This window comes from Ostrinia furnacalis, unplaced genomic scaffold (genome assembly GCF_004193835.3).
Source record: "Ostrinia furnacalis isolate ACB-3 unplaced genomic scaffold, ASM419383v2 OfSCF1268, whole genome shotgun sequence".
Lineage (NCBI taxonomy): Eukaryota > Metazoa > Arthropoda > Insecta > Lepidoptera > Crambidae > Ostrinia > Ostrinia furnacalis.
The window spans coordinates 257224-275471 of record NW_021131507.1 but is presented as its reverse complement, the minus strand read 5'-3'; the positions used below and the strand labels follow the sequence as shown (position 1 = coordinate 275471).

The 18248-nt window shown below is 40.3% G+C and overlaps 1 protein-coding gene across 1 annotated transcript in view; it reads left to right on the top strand.

The window, feature by feature from the left end:
- Positions 1 to 2849: 2849 nt before the first annotated feature.
- Positions 2850 to 18248, top strand: part of Glut4EF (Glucose transporter 4 enhancer factor) — a 46223-nt gene continuing 30824 nt past the window's right edge. Inside the window, exon 1 of the mRNA XM_028303730.1 lies at positions 2850 to 3548. Coding sequence (XP_028159531.1) covers positions 3174 to 3548 — 375 coding nt within the window. The 5' untranslated portion in view covers positions 2850 to 3173. The remainder of the gene's footprint in view (positions 3549 to 18248) is intronic.

The following is an 18248-nucleotide window of genomic DNA, read 5'->3' as shown; positions in this document are numbered from 1 at the left end:
ATAGTGTAGAATGTAGAGCTCCCCAACCGCGATAGATGACGTTCTTTGTCCGATAATAATAACGTAAACATGCTTATCAAATTATCAATTAATATATCTGTTGGATAGTTTTTAATCCTATGTTAATGAATTAAATATTGAAGGGCGTATTACAGCGACATTGGGCTTATTCTGCGGAATCTACGTAGCGGTCCGGAGGCGGAAAACTTTATCTGCCCTTTTAAGACGAAGACGACTTAAGTGTTATCTTCATTGCCTTTGTCCTGTTACTTGGCAAATATCAAGATCAATTAGCTGGTGCGACGAGATAAGTTGGTTTTCCTGAGTTAAGTTTACAGTTGGTAATTTCAACAATTTTCCTATCTTGTAATTAAGTCCGTAGAGTTCCCTATATGCAGAATTACTTGACTTGGCATTGCACACGTTATGTTGATGCAAGGTGACAATTGTGTTAATTAAGAATCTGTTTAGTTTAAAATAATAGCTGTTCTCGGATTCGTTCTACAAATTGCTTTTAAATGAAGCTAGCTACTATGAGCTGTGAAACTGCTTGCGAAATAAACGGTAATGATGCGTGCTTATGTAATAAAATTTCTAATTCAAATCTCTTGAACGCTCGTTCGCTTTGATATCTAAGTACGCACATGCCTCGTCTCTCAGCTACGTCATATCGATTACATTCTCTCGTAGCTCACAAGTCCAAAATTCCGTCCGCACATCACCGCTACGGTACGTCAACCTTGACATTTCATTGTTTCATGGAGGAGGCATATTACGAAACCTCTTCAAACACTTTCCCTTGTTTACGTTAGTACCAATTAAAATATTACGACATAAAGCCCTTGAGTAAACAATTCAATCATGAAATATTTAGACGAAAAATAAAAAGTATCATAAAGAGTATTTGGTAAATTGACGTGAGAATAGTTTCCATTGCATTAGTTTTACTTCAACACCAATAATTATAATTATCACGCAGCAATTTTCAACAAATTATCACTAACGTGATAGGTAGAGTTCGTCAACAATTTTATGTAAACAACTGACCATCAATTTGCCTTAGAAATGTGAAAGAAACGTGGGCAGTGTGGGCTCTGTTTACTATGCTAACCGTAAACTTGACAAAAAGTAAACATTTGAATTTTAAATCTCAAAATGCGCCTTATTTAAGGTTAAAAAGTAAACATTTTAATTTTAAATCTCAAAATGCGCCTTATTTAAGTTTAAAAAGTAAACATTTTAATTTTAAATCTCAAAATGCGCCTTATTAAGGTTATTACCGGGTGACTATAAGATGTAGAGCAGTAAATTCCGACATAGTTACTGAACTATTTAAGTTAATTATGTCATAAAAATACTTTTTGAATATTTTGATGAGAAATGCTGAAGTTCGAGACAGTTTAAAAATACATGTACTATATATAGAGTTTTATATTTACTTAGACGTACAAGCAAATTGTATTATGTTTTAAGTAATGGCTTTAAAACAAATACTGTTAATGAGATAAAATGACGCAAGTCCGCATATGTACCTACTATATGAATATAGAGTGAATGCGTGTTTTTCTTTTACGATTATGTTAATTTGCATGTCTTGTAGTCGTTTTTCGTAGTATAGACTGCATGTTCTACACGTGTGAACTAGTAAAATGCAGATTGATAGTGATAGTACTCGTAAAGTGAATGAAATAAACAGATTATCAGCTCTACTTTCTGGATGATACTTAGTATGTAATCGTTATTGCATAGTAGCCTAATGGCTCAGTGCGTAGTCGGCGGGGTCACGCAAGTTGCATAAGTGGGTGCATCTGCTTGACATTTGAATCGACCCCGAATCCTAATAGAAACTGTGTCACGAATTAACAGCGAGCGGGCACCGGCGAGGTGCGTTGTGCAATCCCGTTAGTGCTCCACGTGCGAACGAGGCGCGCCTCAATGTCGCCCGTGGGCGGCTAAAATAGCGACCGAACCCGACCGAACCACAGTAGATAAATCAAACAGTACGGAAGCTTCATACAAACGCTCGAAATCAGACTCACGCACACAGACGCACGCTTTACACGAGCTCTAAGCGAACCTCGCAGTCCATCCGTCGCGAGTGTCGCGCGCGCGCGTTGTGTTTCTAATAATAATTTTATTGCATGCACTGTCCGCTGTATTTTCAAAACTTTAACTCGGCATCTTCAAAACCAGAACTTTAATTTTTAAACTTCGTAATAACTCTGAATTGTAAAAATGAATAAATATTACTTTTTAAATAAAGTGCTTACATCTGATTTTGTAATAGTTCTTTTTAAATTACGTAATTACGCTTTTTAACAATTAATGTGTTCTATTTGATAAAATAAATTGCTCCGCGCGCCTTTGTACTAAGTGATGAACTGTATTTAAAATGAGTCAATAGCTATGTGAAAGTAAGTATCCGGTATTTTATTTATGAGAATAGAATATCTTCTACCGGCCTCTAATAGTACTTAATCAATTTATTCGATTATGTATTCAATCATTATAGAACCTAATTATTTGATAATTAAAAAACCTAAATAAACGTTTTAACAAATAAGTAAGTCAGAACCTTATTAATTTTATAAAGATTAAGAGTGCCAACCCTAACACTCAGTTGAGGTGTAGGTATTTAACTCGCCGAAAGGGCTAAGTTTCCGTACTGCTTTAGCTCATATATCTACTGTGACCGAACTTTCCCGGCTCTGCCCGAACCGTACACACGAGTGCAGCCTTCCCCCTCCCTCACATCGTGCCCGCCGCGCGGCGTCTCGCTCCAGCAAACAGCTGAGTATCAAAACAAAAGAGCGAGATAGCCGACGCCGATTCCGCTCGCCGTGCCGGCCGGCCGGTGTCGGCGTCCGCTATTCGCGCCACACGCACGCCAGCCAGTTCTCATCCGAACCGCGTCAGTTGAGGTCGTTCGCTGTGAGCTCACGTGCGAAGTTTACTATCGCGAAAGGATTCCCCTTTGTCCCAATCGAGGACCCGCCCGCGTATTATGTTTCCGCGCGAGACCCGCGACCAGCCCCGGCCCACTGAAGTGCCGGAAGTGCAGCGTGAATCGCGTCGAAATCTGAAATTCTGCGACGGCTACCCCGCGAAACGCGTTCGCCGGGCGATTTGAAGTTGTGTATCGGTGTTTGGACAGTGCCGTGTGGACTGCAACGATGTCGACAGGCAAGCGGCTGGCGAAGCGGTCCATCATAGGGACCCGCGTCGCGGCCCTCGGGGAGGACGGTTTATACTACTCGGGGATGATTCAGGCAGTGAAGACGCCGGCTCCTTTCGCGGAGAACAACAACTGTATTAATTTGACGCCGAATACTCGTTATACCGTGCGTTTCGATGGTGGCAAGTTGACCCGGGAGTACCGTGATGCGGAGCTGATCGGGCCGGGCTTCCGGGGCATGGCGGGGGTGCGGCTGCGGCCCGGCCAGCGCGTGTACCTGACCTACAACGGGCGCGAGGTGCGCGCCGACGTGCAGAGCCACGACCACGACACCGACGAGCTCGGCGTCCTCGTGCATGCGCCCGCCGCCGAGGTTGGTACCCCTTTTGTCCTTTTGTGGGTTAGTCCCAACGGCCCCGGTGGATCTGCCCCGTCAACGGGGTGGATGGGAAAAAGTGTGTAGTCATAGCTATAGAGTATAGCTAAGACTATGACTACCGGGGTCGTTGAAACACCTTTTCCCATCCACCCCGTTGACGGGGCAGATCCACCGGGGCCGTTGGGACTAACCCCCTTTTGTTCATCCCTCTGTCAAAGCCCTCTACAATCCGCGCCGGCCGAGATTTCTTAAGCGTGTCTCTACATGCCTAGGATGTTTGTGTGAGCTACGTGTTGCTTCATAGAATTTAACACATAATATTTATTATACCTCAGAAATTGGAAAATCCATGTGCAAATGGGTGTGACTATGTATAATATTTATGTATTTAAAAAAAAAGTATATAAGTAGTATATCCGTTAAGCTAGCACCCATAACACAAGCATTAAGTTGCTTAGTTTGGGGCTAGCTGGCGCTGTGTGAAATTGTCCAAAGATTTATTTATTTATTTATTTATTTATTATTAAATAACACTTAAACGCGTACGATGCGACGCTGTGATTCATTGCGGACAATTCGTTTTATATCATAACAAGCTGTGATGTAATAAATGACTGAATAGTTTATTTGTGGTATTTTCCCCATACAAATATTTTATTTAAATAATTATTATAAGTTAGTAATTTTTAATTTCGTTTGTCTCGTTCGCATCCGAAATCAAAACGGCCCTAGAAAAGACATCAACGAATATTTTTTTCAAAATTATTTTCAATTAATTATTCAGTGCGGTGATATTTTTCGTTATCTCGCTTTGTTTTTGCAACAATAGTGCTAATTTAGCAATCGTATTTCTGTTTTTAATATAAATTATGTTAAAGAGGTTCAAGAATAGTAAATTTTATCTCAAAACCAATTTTCGAGTGACGTTTTACGTGATCTAATCAAGTCGTGTCAGTTTTAATTTGCATATTCAATATTACAAACAGCTTGAGTTTATTCCCTGCTCACAAATCCAATGAAAGGAAATGCCAAATTAAGTCTGTCGGTTGATCTGCGCTGAAAATATGTAAATTCAAAATTTAAGGCATAAAAAGGGCTGTTTCTACACGCGCTCTAATCGCACCGGCAACAATGTTGCACGCAAACAAAGACGAATGCGCATTGCGCGGGCGCAGCGCGGTGCGTGGACAAAGCGCTGCTATTGACCCTTCCACACGTGTAGCAGCCCTCCCCCCACCCCGCGGTGCATCTGACGCATGCTACAAGATTAACTACTAATTACTTGGTAATAACTCGACGTTTTCATGACACCGATTGTTCCATTTATCATAAGTCTTGATCACGATTGCCGTTTACATATCAATGGCGACTTCGTCTCTTTGTTTCATTTCTTTTTAATTTTAACGTACTGGCTTCCTAATTTGCAATGCAATTAAAAGTTATGCACCTCAATCTTTCTTTGTAAGTTTTCAGTATAACTTGTGTGATACATTCCCAAATTTTTAATATTTCGACGAACATTTTAGGCTGGGTTGCACCATCTTACTTTAACTTTGACAAACGTCAAAAATCTGTCAAACTCCATACAAAAAGTAGTAAGTAATCGATATAGTTACGGTCAAAGTTAGGTGGTGCAACTTAAAATTTCGTAGTTAAATATGAAACATAATTATTCATTAGCAACTTCACAGAAATTAATCACACCTTTCTCATTATAATTTATTTTGTATTTTCCTTTCTGTCATTCGGCATAATGGTCATCATATCACTTGCATGTAGTTTTAGGTTTTGAGTCCCATGGTCCACTTTGTTGTAAAACATGCTGCGGTGTGATAAACGTTATCGTGGACCGATACAGTACCTATCTATGAATAGGTAGGCAAACAGCCTTTAAATCTACCACTATGCGGTTTTCCGTAACTTCGATAGATAACTTTATCGTAATAAATGACAACATAAATACATTAGAAGCCGAAGTGACATATGTAACTATTATGATATGTAATGAAGCATCCACATGAATGCCGTACAAGGTCCGATTTGACACGTTTTGAATTAAGATTATTGGCACGTTCCTTCAGTAATCGGGTTTGAAAGTAATCCTTCTCTTACCAGATAATTTATATTAATGATAGAGTATATTATTTTGATAATGGCGAAGGTTAACGTTATCATAATATTATCATTATTCCACATCTTACCCACGCAACATACATTTTGGCACCTCAAAAAGTATGCACTGCTTATTTAAAGATAAGATATACAATGGCTTCCGCTACGCAATATGTACTAACAAACAAAAACATTACTGCTTTCATTGATAAAAGTGATTTAAATATAACATCATAAAAAATATTGCGTTTTAGTTACAAGCTACGGCGCAGTAGTAAGAGAGATCCTAATATTTTTTTACAGAAGTAGGAAGTAAGAATTTAACAAAATACTCACTATTATACTTCGTAACATGGCTCAAATCATTTGTATTCTATGCACACTTCCTGTTGCATTGTTTTTTTGCAAAAAAAATAACGGCATAGAATAAATACAGGCAGTTGACGTAAGACAATTCACTAATCAATCACAATTAACATATTATTAACATTCAAGTATATTGGATATGTCTGAAACACTACTAATTTCAGCCAAATCACTCAGATATAAAGAGACAAAACGGTGATTCAGTTATAAGCATTCTCATGATGGGCTTCTGTGCTTCAGTAACAAGGGGCTACTTAAAAGCCAACGCTCGTTCCGAAGCTCGTAATGGCTAGTGTGCGCTAAATTCTTAAATTCGGCCGCACCGTTACTCTACGCACCGGTCTTAGTAACAGGTAGACGCCTCTGCCAGCGCTAATAACTATCATAATGCCGGTACATCCTATTGTAGAGTCTAATCATATAAAACTTTACCACAGTAAAGCTAAGGCTGGATTGCACCATCTTTAACAAACGTCAAAAATCTGCCAAACTCTACAATAAACTCCGTATACATAACGTAACAACTCAGTATAAATGTACCTAATGGTCAAATCAATTGAATTCATACTTTTTCATGTAATCTTTGTGTTATATTTCAGTCGTAGCACGTGAGTCATTTGTTTTGTTAGAAGAGCTTTTGCTATGTTGTTAATTTTGTGTCGCTACGCCATTATGGCATGTTTATAGCCATTGTAGAGTTTTGCTTCAATTGTTTTTAAATGTACTTTGGAATAACACTCTTTTGATTGGTCTTTTAAATATTTTAATGGTTTCAAATAGCGTAGTTAGCAACTGAGTACAACGAGGCTAGGCGTGAATGTTTTCAAAAGAATGAGCGCCGGCCGGCGAGCTCCTGCGTCATTACCGCGTATCTCGTGCGCTTATCGCCCGAATATTGGTCGACAATTAGTCCCAACTATTTGTATTGTACACAACAATATCGAATGTACACATTTTCGAGATAAATTATAATCACCCATTTGACCCGCTACCCGCAGCCGGTTGCGATCGACAAGGTCTTTCGAAGGTTTGATTTCAACTTTATTACGCGGACGCTGACTCTTATTTACAATATTGAGTAAAAACTGCTTTTATGGTAATGCACTCGATCGTTAAAATGTATAAAATCCGTTCACAAGGCCAACGGAACGATAAACGTTTACAAATAAGATATGAAGATGTTTGTAAAATACGATTATCATTTAATTGTTTTTGGGCTAATTCTAATATATTTTTGCTACGAAATATGTGTCTTAAAGTAGCATAATAGAAACCTGACTTATGAAAGTTAGAATAAATTATGATGATGGCGCATTAGAGGTGTAGTGTAGCGTGGTGACACAACTAGGAAGCCGGCCGGCAGCGCCCGCGCATCGCGCTGCGTAGATAGTGACGTAGCACGCGATATTAGCATGACGCGCCTCGTGCCACTGCACTTTTCACTCATAAAATAACATTTACAACTTATTTAACGATGCATGCTTTCAAACACGCGCTTAACGGATTCCTACTCACATTTTTCGCTTCGACCATTTCTCTATCACTTTTAATTTTATTCAACAATAAATAACAATGGCTCGTTGTTAACTGCAATTCCACGCCAGGTAATTGACTTTCATTACAATGCGTCGATAACTTTTACATAACGCCGACACTGAACGCATTTAAAATCTGATATTTATTAAGTATTGGCTTATTTGAAACAAAATAACCACTTGTTTACACCTTGGTTATTATGCCTATTTATCGTGTAACCTGTTGTGTAGGCAGTGTGGTTTACGTCACGCTCAGATAAAACATGGCTCTCGAATCATCAAAACAAGTCGGAAGATAACAAATAAAATAATTATGTCTCTAGCTAAATGAAATGCGCACTAGCGGAAAGCCAAACAATGACGTCATCAATTTAAGGATAATTGCTGAAACTGGAATTTTCAATGCACAAGTCATCGTTATCAGAGTTGTGACGCGGTATTCCCCGCTGTATGCGCACGCGTCGCTCGGAGCCGCCTGCGTCACTCGATATTTACACGGGCGCGAGCGGCGACCGGCAAATCCGCTCGCATGCTACGCGAAATCAGCTCAATTGAACCTGCGACTGACTCACGCCGACGCCGGCCGGCGAAGCTCGTAAACAACCTCACTCTATTTTACCGGCTTCCAAAGCAAACATGAATAGCGTTACGTAGCGCGCAAAAAATACACATTCGCAACTTGTCAACTAGCAAACCAAATAGCGGTTCATTAACAAGTGGCTCAGTCACGGAACCGAGCTAATTTCAGGTGACGATTGAAAGCGATCCGCGCCCTACTTATCTCATGCGTAATACCGATTGCGGAGCAGCGTTTCGGTTAATTTTAATAGCACTCAAAATAACGTAAACGGTAAGCAAGTCAGCGGCTATAATGTGTCGGGCAATAAGATACAGAAATAAAGAGTGCGCGGCCGAGAAATAAGGTCAGCGGCAGGCCCGGAACCGAGTAACGGTATTCGTTACAAAATCGCGTCAAGAATTATTTTCACGTGCGCGGTGCCGGTCGCGGGACCGTTAGCCGCGGTGGCTAACATCAGCTAACCCGGCCGGCGGGTTGTCCGCGGCTAAGTGGCACAAGAAGCCGCTAATGTCCATGACAACTCGCACGGAAAATAAACAACAACCTCACTCTGATTTCAATCGCGCCACAGTTGCGGGAGGTCAAGTATCAGGAAAGCCATTCGCGAAAGCTGTAACTTTTGCGTAATTTCATACAATCGTGATCTCCCGCGGCCTAGTTATGGACATTTCGTACAAGCCTCGGGTGTCCCTAAAGAGGACGGTCGACGGGACGCGGCTCTACGAGTGTGAAAGTGCACCTGTGTAACTAATATGTAGGTATAGCTTGTTTCAGATTCACTTATTTTAAAACAATGCGACATTGTAACAACTGAACAATGTTACTGTGAACAATGAAAAGTGATTGTCTTTTTGAAAGCGAGAAAACAAATTTGACTAAAGGTAGAATAAACATAGATGATAATTAATACATTGGAAATACTTCACCAACGTTCAGAATTGAAAATGCGTGATATCTTGCGCTAATACAAATACCAAACATGGTCTCAATTAAAGCATGAATTGGTATCATAATAAATCAGTTTTCTTTTTACGCGTGCCACAACAATTCCGAATCGCGAGCGGAGGCGAGCGGTCTGAACTGGCCAACGCTGTAATTAATATCGCATTACTTGAATAGCAGGCGAAAGCAGTTACGACTTAAAAGTAAATTATAGATGCGTTTTCCAGATTTTCCAGTCCAGTTGAGTTTTTTTTCGATAGAGCGAAAGACACTTACGCTCATGGCGACTAGCCTTGCGTGGAGCATCGCGTGCTTGGCGCGAATTTCACTTATTGTACTCTGCGTAGCTCATGTTGCTTCCAAAAGCGACAAATTGGTTTCATAATTAGCCAAATGGAATAACATAATAACCGTAATTGCATCCAAAATCACGAACCAGCTATAAATCCGACTACGCAACGCAACCTGTCCGGAAAAACAATAGGAACTCTACATTATTATAATGTATCTTGCATGTAGCAGTAAATTCATTTTTATTCGAAGCATGTTTCCCTATTTAACTTTGCCATGAACGGCTAATAATAAACTTAAGTGTATCTCACGCACTATATGCCGCTACAACACTGCAAGTGTGCCGCCGGATCCGATACAATTTACAAGTTTCTCCCTCGATAATTTCTAGCTTTACGTGAGTTTTTTTTGCCATAGTGTGTGAATGTGTTAACGGAACCGGCGAGTATCGGCTATTGGTGAAGAAAACCATGGGAAGAGAAAACGCCGCCTGCGCAGCCACGGCTCGAGCGCTGCGCCCGCGCCCCTGCCCCATTGTTGCATCATCTCAAACGTTGATGCAAACAAGCTTTTGTTGCATCATTTAAAGATGGACACTGATTTGAAAATTTTAATCAAAAGTATGATGAAATAAAGTAACTGATATTGTATTGTTGATCATAAATATAATAATAACACGTTCACAAGTATAATTTTAAAGAGTAATTAAAAGTTTATTGTTCAAATAATGTATTCGATTCTTTCAAGAGCGTCATCTTAAATCTACATAAACAAAGTGCCTACAAACAAAAAATGTTTTGCATTCTGCGTCACCGGCGCGACGCCGCGACGCTTCCAAAAATTTCGTAACGGTACCATGATTAGGTTGCCCTCACTGCGGCCAAGTATTTGTGAAAAAATTCTCAAGCTATTTATAATGTATAATATAATGCACGTAATCATTAATAAACTTAACGTATACCAATGTTTTACAATATTAATTACAGACATAAAATTCCCCGTTCAATGCAGTAAACGAGGCTTGGGTACAAGTTGTTGAAGTTTCCGTAATTAAGTAGTTTAAATTGACTCGCTAATTAAAAATTAAAAGGAATTCACATAAAATTCACACGTAATTAATTACAACGAAGCTTTAAATAGTCTTATCGGCTACGGTTGTGTGTGGTCACATAAATAGTACAATGTATGCGACCCAATTTGCCTCGAGTAGGATGATTGACCATTTAATGAAGACAAAAAACGCTCGAGAATTTTAATACTGCGATTTATATCGTCTGTGTGCTAATTTCATATTCACGTGACGTGCTTTTCTGCTTTTTATTTTAAGTTGTACTCTTGCTCTTTGCTCCCAGTGCAGTGCAATAATTCTCATATTACCAAGTCTGATCCTTGATCCCATTCCCAGCGGTCTACTTACAAGCATTATACAATAAAACTACTCTCTACACTGAGATGTAGATGTTTCTCACTGTGAAAACCAGTGAAAACCATAATTATCATCTCATGAATCATTGTTGTCAACCAAGAAACTAAAATTAGACCAACACAAAAATACTTCCTCTCAATATAAAAAGCTTGTGTAGTAAATAAACTATTAATAAAACGTGAATCTCTAAGACCTTGATATATTTCGTCGAGCACCTAGTAATGGTCCTCCCACCAGCTACCAGCGAAGGCAAGGTCGGCCCTTTGTGGGTGACCTCATTGCTATCGCCTTGGAATAGTTACACGATACGTGCACTCTTATCTAGCAACTGGCAAACGAAGTGAATCTCAATTGTGATTTCAAGTGGCGTACTTATTTGAAAGTTTTGTCGAATAAGGCTGAATCCTAATCGGGAGTTGAGGTTGTAACCGGATAACTGGTCCGAGGCGTTTCGCGTCACGCACGGCGTCGCGGCCTGACTCAGCGAACGAAATTACTCGTTTTCGGGCTCGAGCTAACAGTAATACACCACAACCGTTACCACGTGGGCGAATGTCACAAATTACAACAGTTACGACAGCGCTCGCATCCTTCCCAATCGGAGCGTGCGGGGTCAATTAAACATGGGTTAGAAGTAGAAGTATAGATAGTAGAAAAACAATGGAACGTTAGTACGTGTTCTCGGTTTTAAGACAGCGAAGGTTGTTTGTCGGTTTAGTCGTGCTGACACGACCATGGGCGCTATGCAGATTTGGTAGGGTCAAATAGTCGAGGGTCGTTCTCAGCGTCATGTGTTGGTGTTGGTACGGCTGCTGCGTCACGCGGCTAATGTGTCGGGATGTTTTTATACGAGTGAAGAGTTGTTTAATTGCAGTGGCGGGGCGCGGGCCGCGGGCCTCTCCGGCACGGTGACCCACTGACCCAGAATAGCTGATATTGAACCAGCGACGCACAGCCCGTATTCGAAACTCGACCTCCACTTGCGTTTTCCTTGTATCATAATTCGCTAAACAGCTTGTATCACGCGAATTAAGGCCATAAGTTTTACTTCTTGTAAATATCAATTTCCTTGAATCAGCGTTCGTAACAAAAACTAACAATTCTTAGATTTTGATTTCTTTCGAGAAGCATATTCAAAACTTCATTTACGAGTACATACGATCTGTATGTAGGTATACCTACCTACCCCAATATTATTTGCAAGTCTTAGGCCCGGTTTCTGAATTGAGATTTTTGACTTGAGAGTGCTCATCTTCCAATCAAGTATGAACTTTTCATATTAAATTCATCCTTGACTAGAAGTTGAGCAGGCTCGAGTGTAATTCCTAATTCAGAAACCGGACCTGATAATCATTATTCTGCCTTTTATGAATACAATATAACTGAGCTTAGGATCCAAGGATAGATGGGCCTGCAGCTAACTAAATGATTGGAAAGCTCGTAGAGCGTCTTCGGGTCAGCTGAGTAACGGTGGTATTGGCAATGCGTATGTCGTAGCGCTATATGAGTGAACAGGTTCCCGTATCCGTTATCAACTGGTACTCGGGGCGCGGTAGGTCGGACTCTGTTTTTGGGTCAGGCTGGGTCACGACGCCTGCGTGCTCGCCACTCGCCCCCTCAAATATATTCACCGCTATTTCGATATCTAAGAATAGAGAGGGACTATGCTTACAGGCATCTCAAGGTGAAACGCTCACTTTTCTAAGCGTCGCACGTAAACGATGCGATTATGGCATCACGGCTGTTGCAGTGTCGAAACACCGAGTACGCGTCCTTGTGCAGATTTCACGTTCAATTACGTAAGACGGACGCCGGCATGATTTTATTTACGTGTAAGCCGACTACCCATGATACGCGCCGCCCACACGCGCCCTCCATGGCGCGGGACGAGGTAGCTTTTTACCCGTGACGTCATCGCCGCGACGCGCCTACACGAATAGCTCTCGCCAACGCACTATGACGTCGCTTGGAGAATAATTTCGCTCTGAACGGTCTGTGACGTCACAGCTCTGATTAAAACCTCTGAACACCCACTATCTGGAGCGAGCCATAGATAAAATATTAGCGTACACACGTCTTGCATCATTGTCAGTGCTACGCAATATCAGTTTCCTGACGCCGATTGACGTTGACCTACATAGTCGATTGGCTTTATTGTACTTTTAAATAGATTTCTTACAACATCTATCATAAGAAAAGTAGGTACAAATACGATACTTTAGTGGATCATATTATCTGCTTAGAATCGACTAATCGCAATGAGTAGGTAACTGCATTGCATCACGTTTGAATCCATTGTTTAAGGAAATAAAGACAGATGACATAATGGCAATGAAAACGATTGCATGTCACGGTTAAGCATTGCGTAAATAGGACAGCTAGTACTTTGCAGTTGGTGAACAGATAATCAGAAATAGAGCATGTAGGTTAGCCGGGCTGCAAATACAGGCCGCCCGATGCTAGGACTGCGACCTGCGGCCCCGGCGCCAACTAGGCCGCCGGCTCGTCCTGTGCAATCGATGACGCTGACCCAATGGACCCGTTTCAGTTTCCAATAACTCTGCGTGCAGAATAATGGGAAATATCGATGAATCATTGCAATGGTAAATCCATTGTTTCCACACTTGTGCAACAAATCGAATGCGTCTGGACGAAACGCTTTAGAAATATCACGTTACTTAAGAGGTCATTTTTTGTTCAAATTATGTGCTGGTTAACAGTAAATGAAATGGTTTTCAAGGAGAATTACTGTAATAAAAACGCTGACTGCATTTTGACGTTTGAAATGTGGGTCACGGATTTTTGGGGCAAGGTTGGCTTGCAGCGGTGCCGACGCCGCCGGCGCGTTGCGTGGTTGCTCTGCTTCCACCGCATCCGCCACGCTACTCGGGGTTTGTATTCGCAAATCGTACAAGGCTGTGCCGATTGGTTGCCCGGCCTAACCGTACACATCCGATCGGAATGCCTAATTCAACGCCGATCAATATGTATGTGCACAACGTGACTTGTCAATTACGCTTCATTAAAAACCACAGCGCGAATGTTTGCAAGACTTGATTGGTCTTGAAATCTGCGTAATGTAGACATTAGCGCTTCCGCTATTACGAAATTATCAGTTCTAAACTGGGTCAAATCGAGATTGATTTATTGAACAACCATAACCTTGGTTTATCAGATTAACATATTGCAATAACGATTAATAACAGTTTACTTCAACAATACCAGATTTACGATTCATACGATTACCAAGAACATTAACAGAGACGCATACTACGTAACCATTCAGTTTTGTTAATGTTGCCAATGCATAATTTATTTATCGTAGAATTCTCACATGGTGATGAAACCTAGACACCTGTTGAGAAAGTACTCTACAGTGCAATGCAGATATGCAACTTTGTTTTACATTCTTGTTTCATTCATGACTTATGAGTTCAACAATACCTCTTGATTATTACAAAAATATATAAGCTATCGGGCGTTTACATTTGCTCTACATAGTTCATTGCTCTACCCCTTTGTCGTCAATTGACATTGGATCTTCATTTGTCCCGAACTTTAACCAATAGATCTTGAAACCGATTACCAGTCAAAAGTATTTTAAAAATAGAGGGACATTTAAATGTCAAGTAGCTCAGGCAATGTAGGGGCGTGCTTTATTTATCTTACCTACGTGCGTAGAGTCGCTAATGCCAAGCGGATTTCAGGTCTACCCACGCAACATTTTCTACCGTTTTGTGTTTACGTAGCGCTAGAACGTGTTCTCGGACAACTGCATCCGAAACACTTTCAAAGGTACGTGGTAACATTGGTAACTTATTAACACAACGACAGCGTTATATGAAAGCAATTTTAAGGCTAAGACGCATTTTCGGGGTTCCAATTTCTAATGTTTATACCTAGTATGGGTTGAGTAATAACGTGCAACGCACAGAAGGGGCTCACAACGCGCCCATTGTGAGCTCTTGTGTCCGTAGCTATTGGCCTATTTACTAGTGCACGGTTGCCGGCGACAACTGAATTGCTTATGCATGCGTATCTACGTGACTCGGGCTGCAGCCTCACTGAATATCAAATAAGAGTATAATCGCTGTCTATCTATCACCCAGAATTTCCGTTCGATATTTTAGTCTCTTCGACCCCACTGATGGCATCTTAAAGATTAGAATTGATAAGCAACTAATGCACTTTGTTACACAGACAAATGATATTCCAGATCTTTTGCTTATGAATCACGATGCATTCAAAGCCTTAGTTTTATCGGTCGACGCTGCCGAAGTAATCTATTGTTTTCCCCACCCCAACGTGTGGCGTGCATTGTCCTGCAACGAAGAAACGTCATGCCTGTATTCGATAGTCGTAAAATATTTATACCTAACAACGAACAATCCCTGAATGAGCATCGTTTACTGACTGGATACATTTTTGAATTTTTTATCAAGCTGTCAACTGTCAACCCTTGTCCTCACCGAACGAGGTTAAAATTTAAAATGTCACATCTGAATTCACAGTCGCTTTTTCACATTACAAAAAAATATGGCCAGATGAAAATGGAGAAAAAACAGGCAATTGGTTAAATTAAGATGAAAGTGACTGGCTAGAAAGAAGTTTTTCTACGCGAGTCGCAACGCAACTAGCATTAACGATGATCCCGGATCATTTGTTACATATGGTGCGTAACGCTGTTGCAAAATGGTTTTGAGTCTTATTGTTGGGGAGCTAAGACTGATAGTCGGGTTTGAGCGTCGACGGGGTGTAGGTAGAAACTAGCTGAAGCCGGCCGGCCGGCATTTTGCCGTCACGCACCCGCGAGGCGCGCGCCGGCCGCCTACAGCCAATGACACGCCGATGCAGTCAATGCCACTTGTTTGATAACTGCATCGACTTTCGCCGCAAACTATGCGTGTGTCAAAACTGCTTATCGAATCGTGCGAATATTGGAGCAATCCAAGAAATTTGCTACGCAGGAGAGTATGGCATTTTAATAGAGTATCGTGTCAATCATAGTGGCTAATTGGTTTAAAATTGCTTTATTGTATTAATAAAAGCACTTTATAAAAGTGCAGTTTCGACAGAAACGTTACAGGCATGGATAATCCGTTCTGCGCAGGCAGCGGCAACATCGATGCGCAGTAGAGCGGGCCGGCTTTCGCAACCGGGTGCCGGCGCCCGGCCCTTGTGTGCGCTCGTTATTATTTCTAACTCTTTGCCTTGAACTTACTAAACTTGAAACAATATTTTATATTAACCTAATCACATTAACAAGTAACTCTCTTTTTAGATTGTGTATCTATCTATAAAGTTAGTCCGTAGAATTTTTGGTAGAGCGTTTAAAATCAATTACCTTTTCTGTTTCATTTAATGTTCTTAATCAAGCGTCCGATATCTATTTTTCTTAATGATAATTTAACGACTTCTTACAAAACATAGAATGATTGTTGCATTATTACAATCTGAGAGAGAGATGGACTTCAATAAATTAAAATATAGATTTTCAACCAACTTGATTGAATCACAGACTATCAATTGGAAAGATCCAATTTTTTTACGCCTTTCTACTTCTAAGGTGTCTTAGTGAAAGTGTATTCACAGTCCACAAAAAAAAGAAACCAAATGTTACAATGCGCTTATTACTCTCTACACTTTTGGTCTTTTTAAAATCTTTTGTACACTTAGGACTTTAAGATACGAAACCTAAGCAATTTCACTAAAGAGCATATACCTCTTCGACTGAGCACATTTTGATCTTGAATGAAATGTAGGGCAGATGAAATAATGTCAGTATCATTGTCACCAACTACTTAATAACGGGTTATACGCAAACTCGTCATAACAACAAGTCTGTGCCTTAATGAACTAATACCATTCTAACGTGCAGTGTTACCATGCCGAAGTCACTCGGTGGCTTTCACGACGTAGCTGCGTAGTTTCGCCATTGGATAAAGCCATTGTGCAATAGTTGACACTTTTTACATAACGCCAGCTCAGCAGGCGATAGTGACGACTGATAGAGGAACCGATGTCAGACAAATTGCTCTCGTTATCACTTTTTATATCGCCGCTGATGTTTTTGCCCGAAACAGGCTTCTGCCAAAAGAAACCAACAAGAGAATCCATCAAGTCAATAATAAAAATATAATAACTATCCACATTTTTCAAGACGTAATAATTTTAAGCTAATTGTCCGATTACGTTATTATATCTAGTTTTGACAATTAATTACAACAAAAACTGGTTCAAACATAAAACAATTAATACTAACAAATAAACAAATATAAAGAATTTTAATATTTGTTACCGGTTGTTTGCTTTACATGAACGCCAGAAATCTAATATACTGTTCCAGATAAATTTTGTAACAAACCAAACACAATTTTAGCTGGAAATTGTAAAAATACAGCAAGCTATGTGGTGAGTGGTCTATTAAATTAAAACTATATTGTCTGATGTAGCTGCCTCTAAGTCGTTTGTTGCTTGTTTTCTTGAGTTAATTTCGAGGTAGGTAGTCAATAAAACAACTTTCATTGTTCCGGTACGGGGTCTTGGTGTAGAAGCACACTCACACGAAATCGCTTAAAAGTGAAAGTATAATGTGATCAGCGCTCGCCGGCGCGGGCGCACCCGGCTTAGCCATTTAGCATTACACGCAATAAATACTTGCAACAATATATCGCTGGTAGAACCAGAAGTTCGTGCGTGCACGCCTCCTCAATTTATACCAGCACCATTAATTTTGATGATGCTTCAAAACGATTTAATACTCGCACTAACGAGGCGGTTTAATGCATATTGATGAAAATCGTTATTAACAGTCAAATATACAAATCTCTGTCCATCATATTAGTCATTGCCATGTATGGAAATGTAACGAGCGAGATGAAATTCAATGAGCGTGAGGTTTTAAAGTGAAAGGAATATTTAAAGTGTAATTTCGTAACACAATTTTGAAAACGAGTTCCAAGGATTACTTTGAGTTATGCATTTGGCACTTGGTCATTTCAAAATGATTGTTCTGATTTGTTCAAATGACTGGAATTACCCAAACTAGCATTATGTACTTTAAACAAATACGCACATAAGTTAACAAAACCAGCTCTGCGCATTCAGGTTAACGTTTTCTGGAATAGGTCATCGCAACCATTTACTTAACGAGGCTAAATGCGTTTGTCGTCAATTTACGTTAATTTTATCGCTATTTAATAAAGTATTACGATTGTTTAATCGCTTATCTAATACAAAGACATAATAAATGCGTGACTTACAATAATATATACGTACAAAAACCGGTCGTGTATTTCCATGCACGGAGAAGACGATATCGTCATGATAATTTTATTTTTGTAGGTGTTACTTCCCGTACCTCAGAGTTAACATTGTGTGCAGCCAAGTAACCCAGTGGCATTACATGACAAGTAATGACGTCAACCGAGCCGAAAGTGACA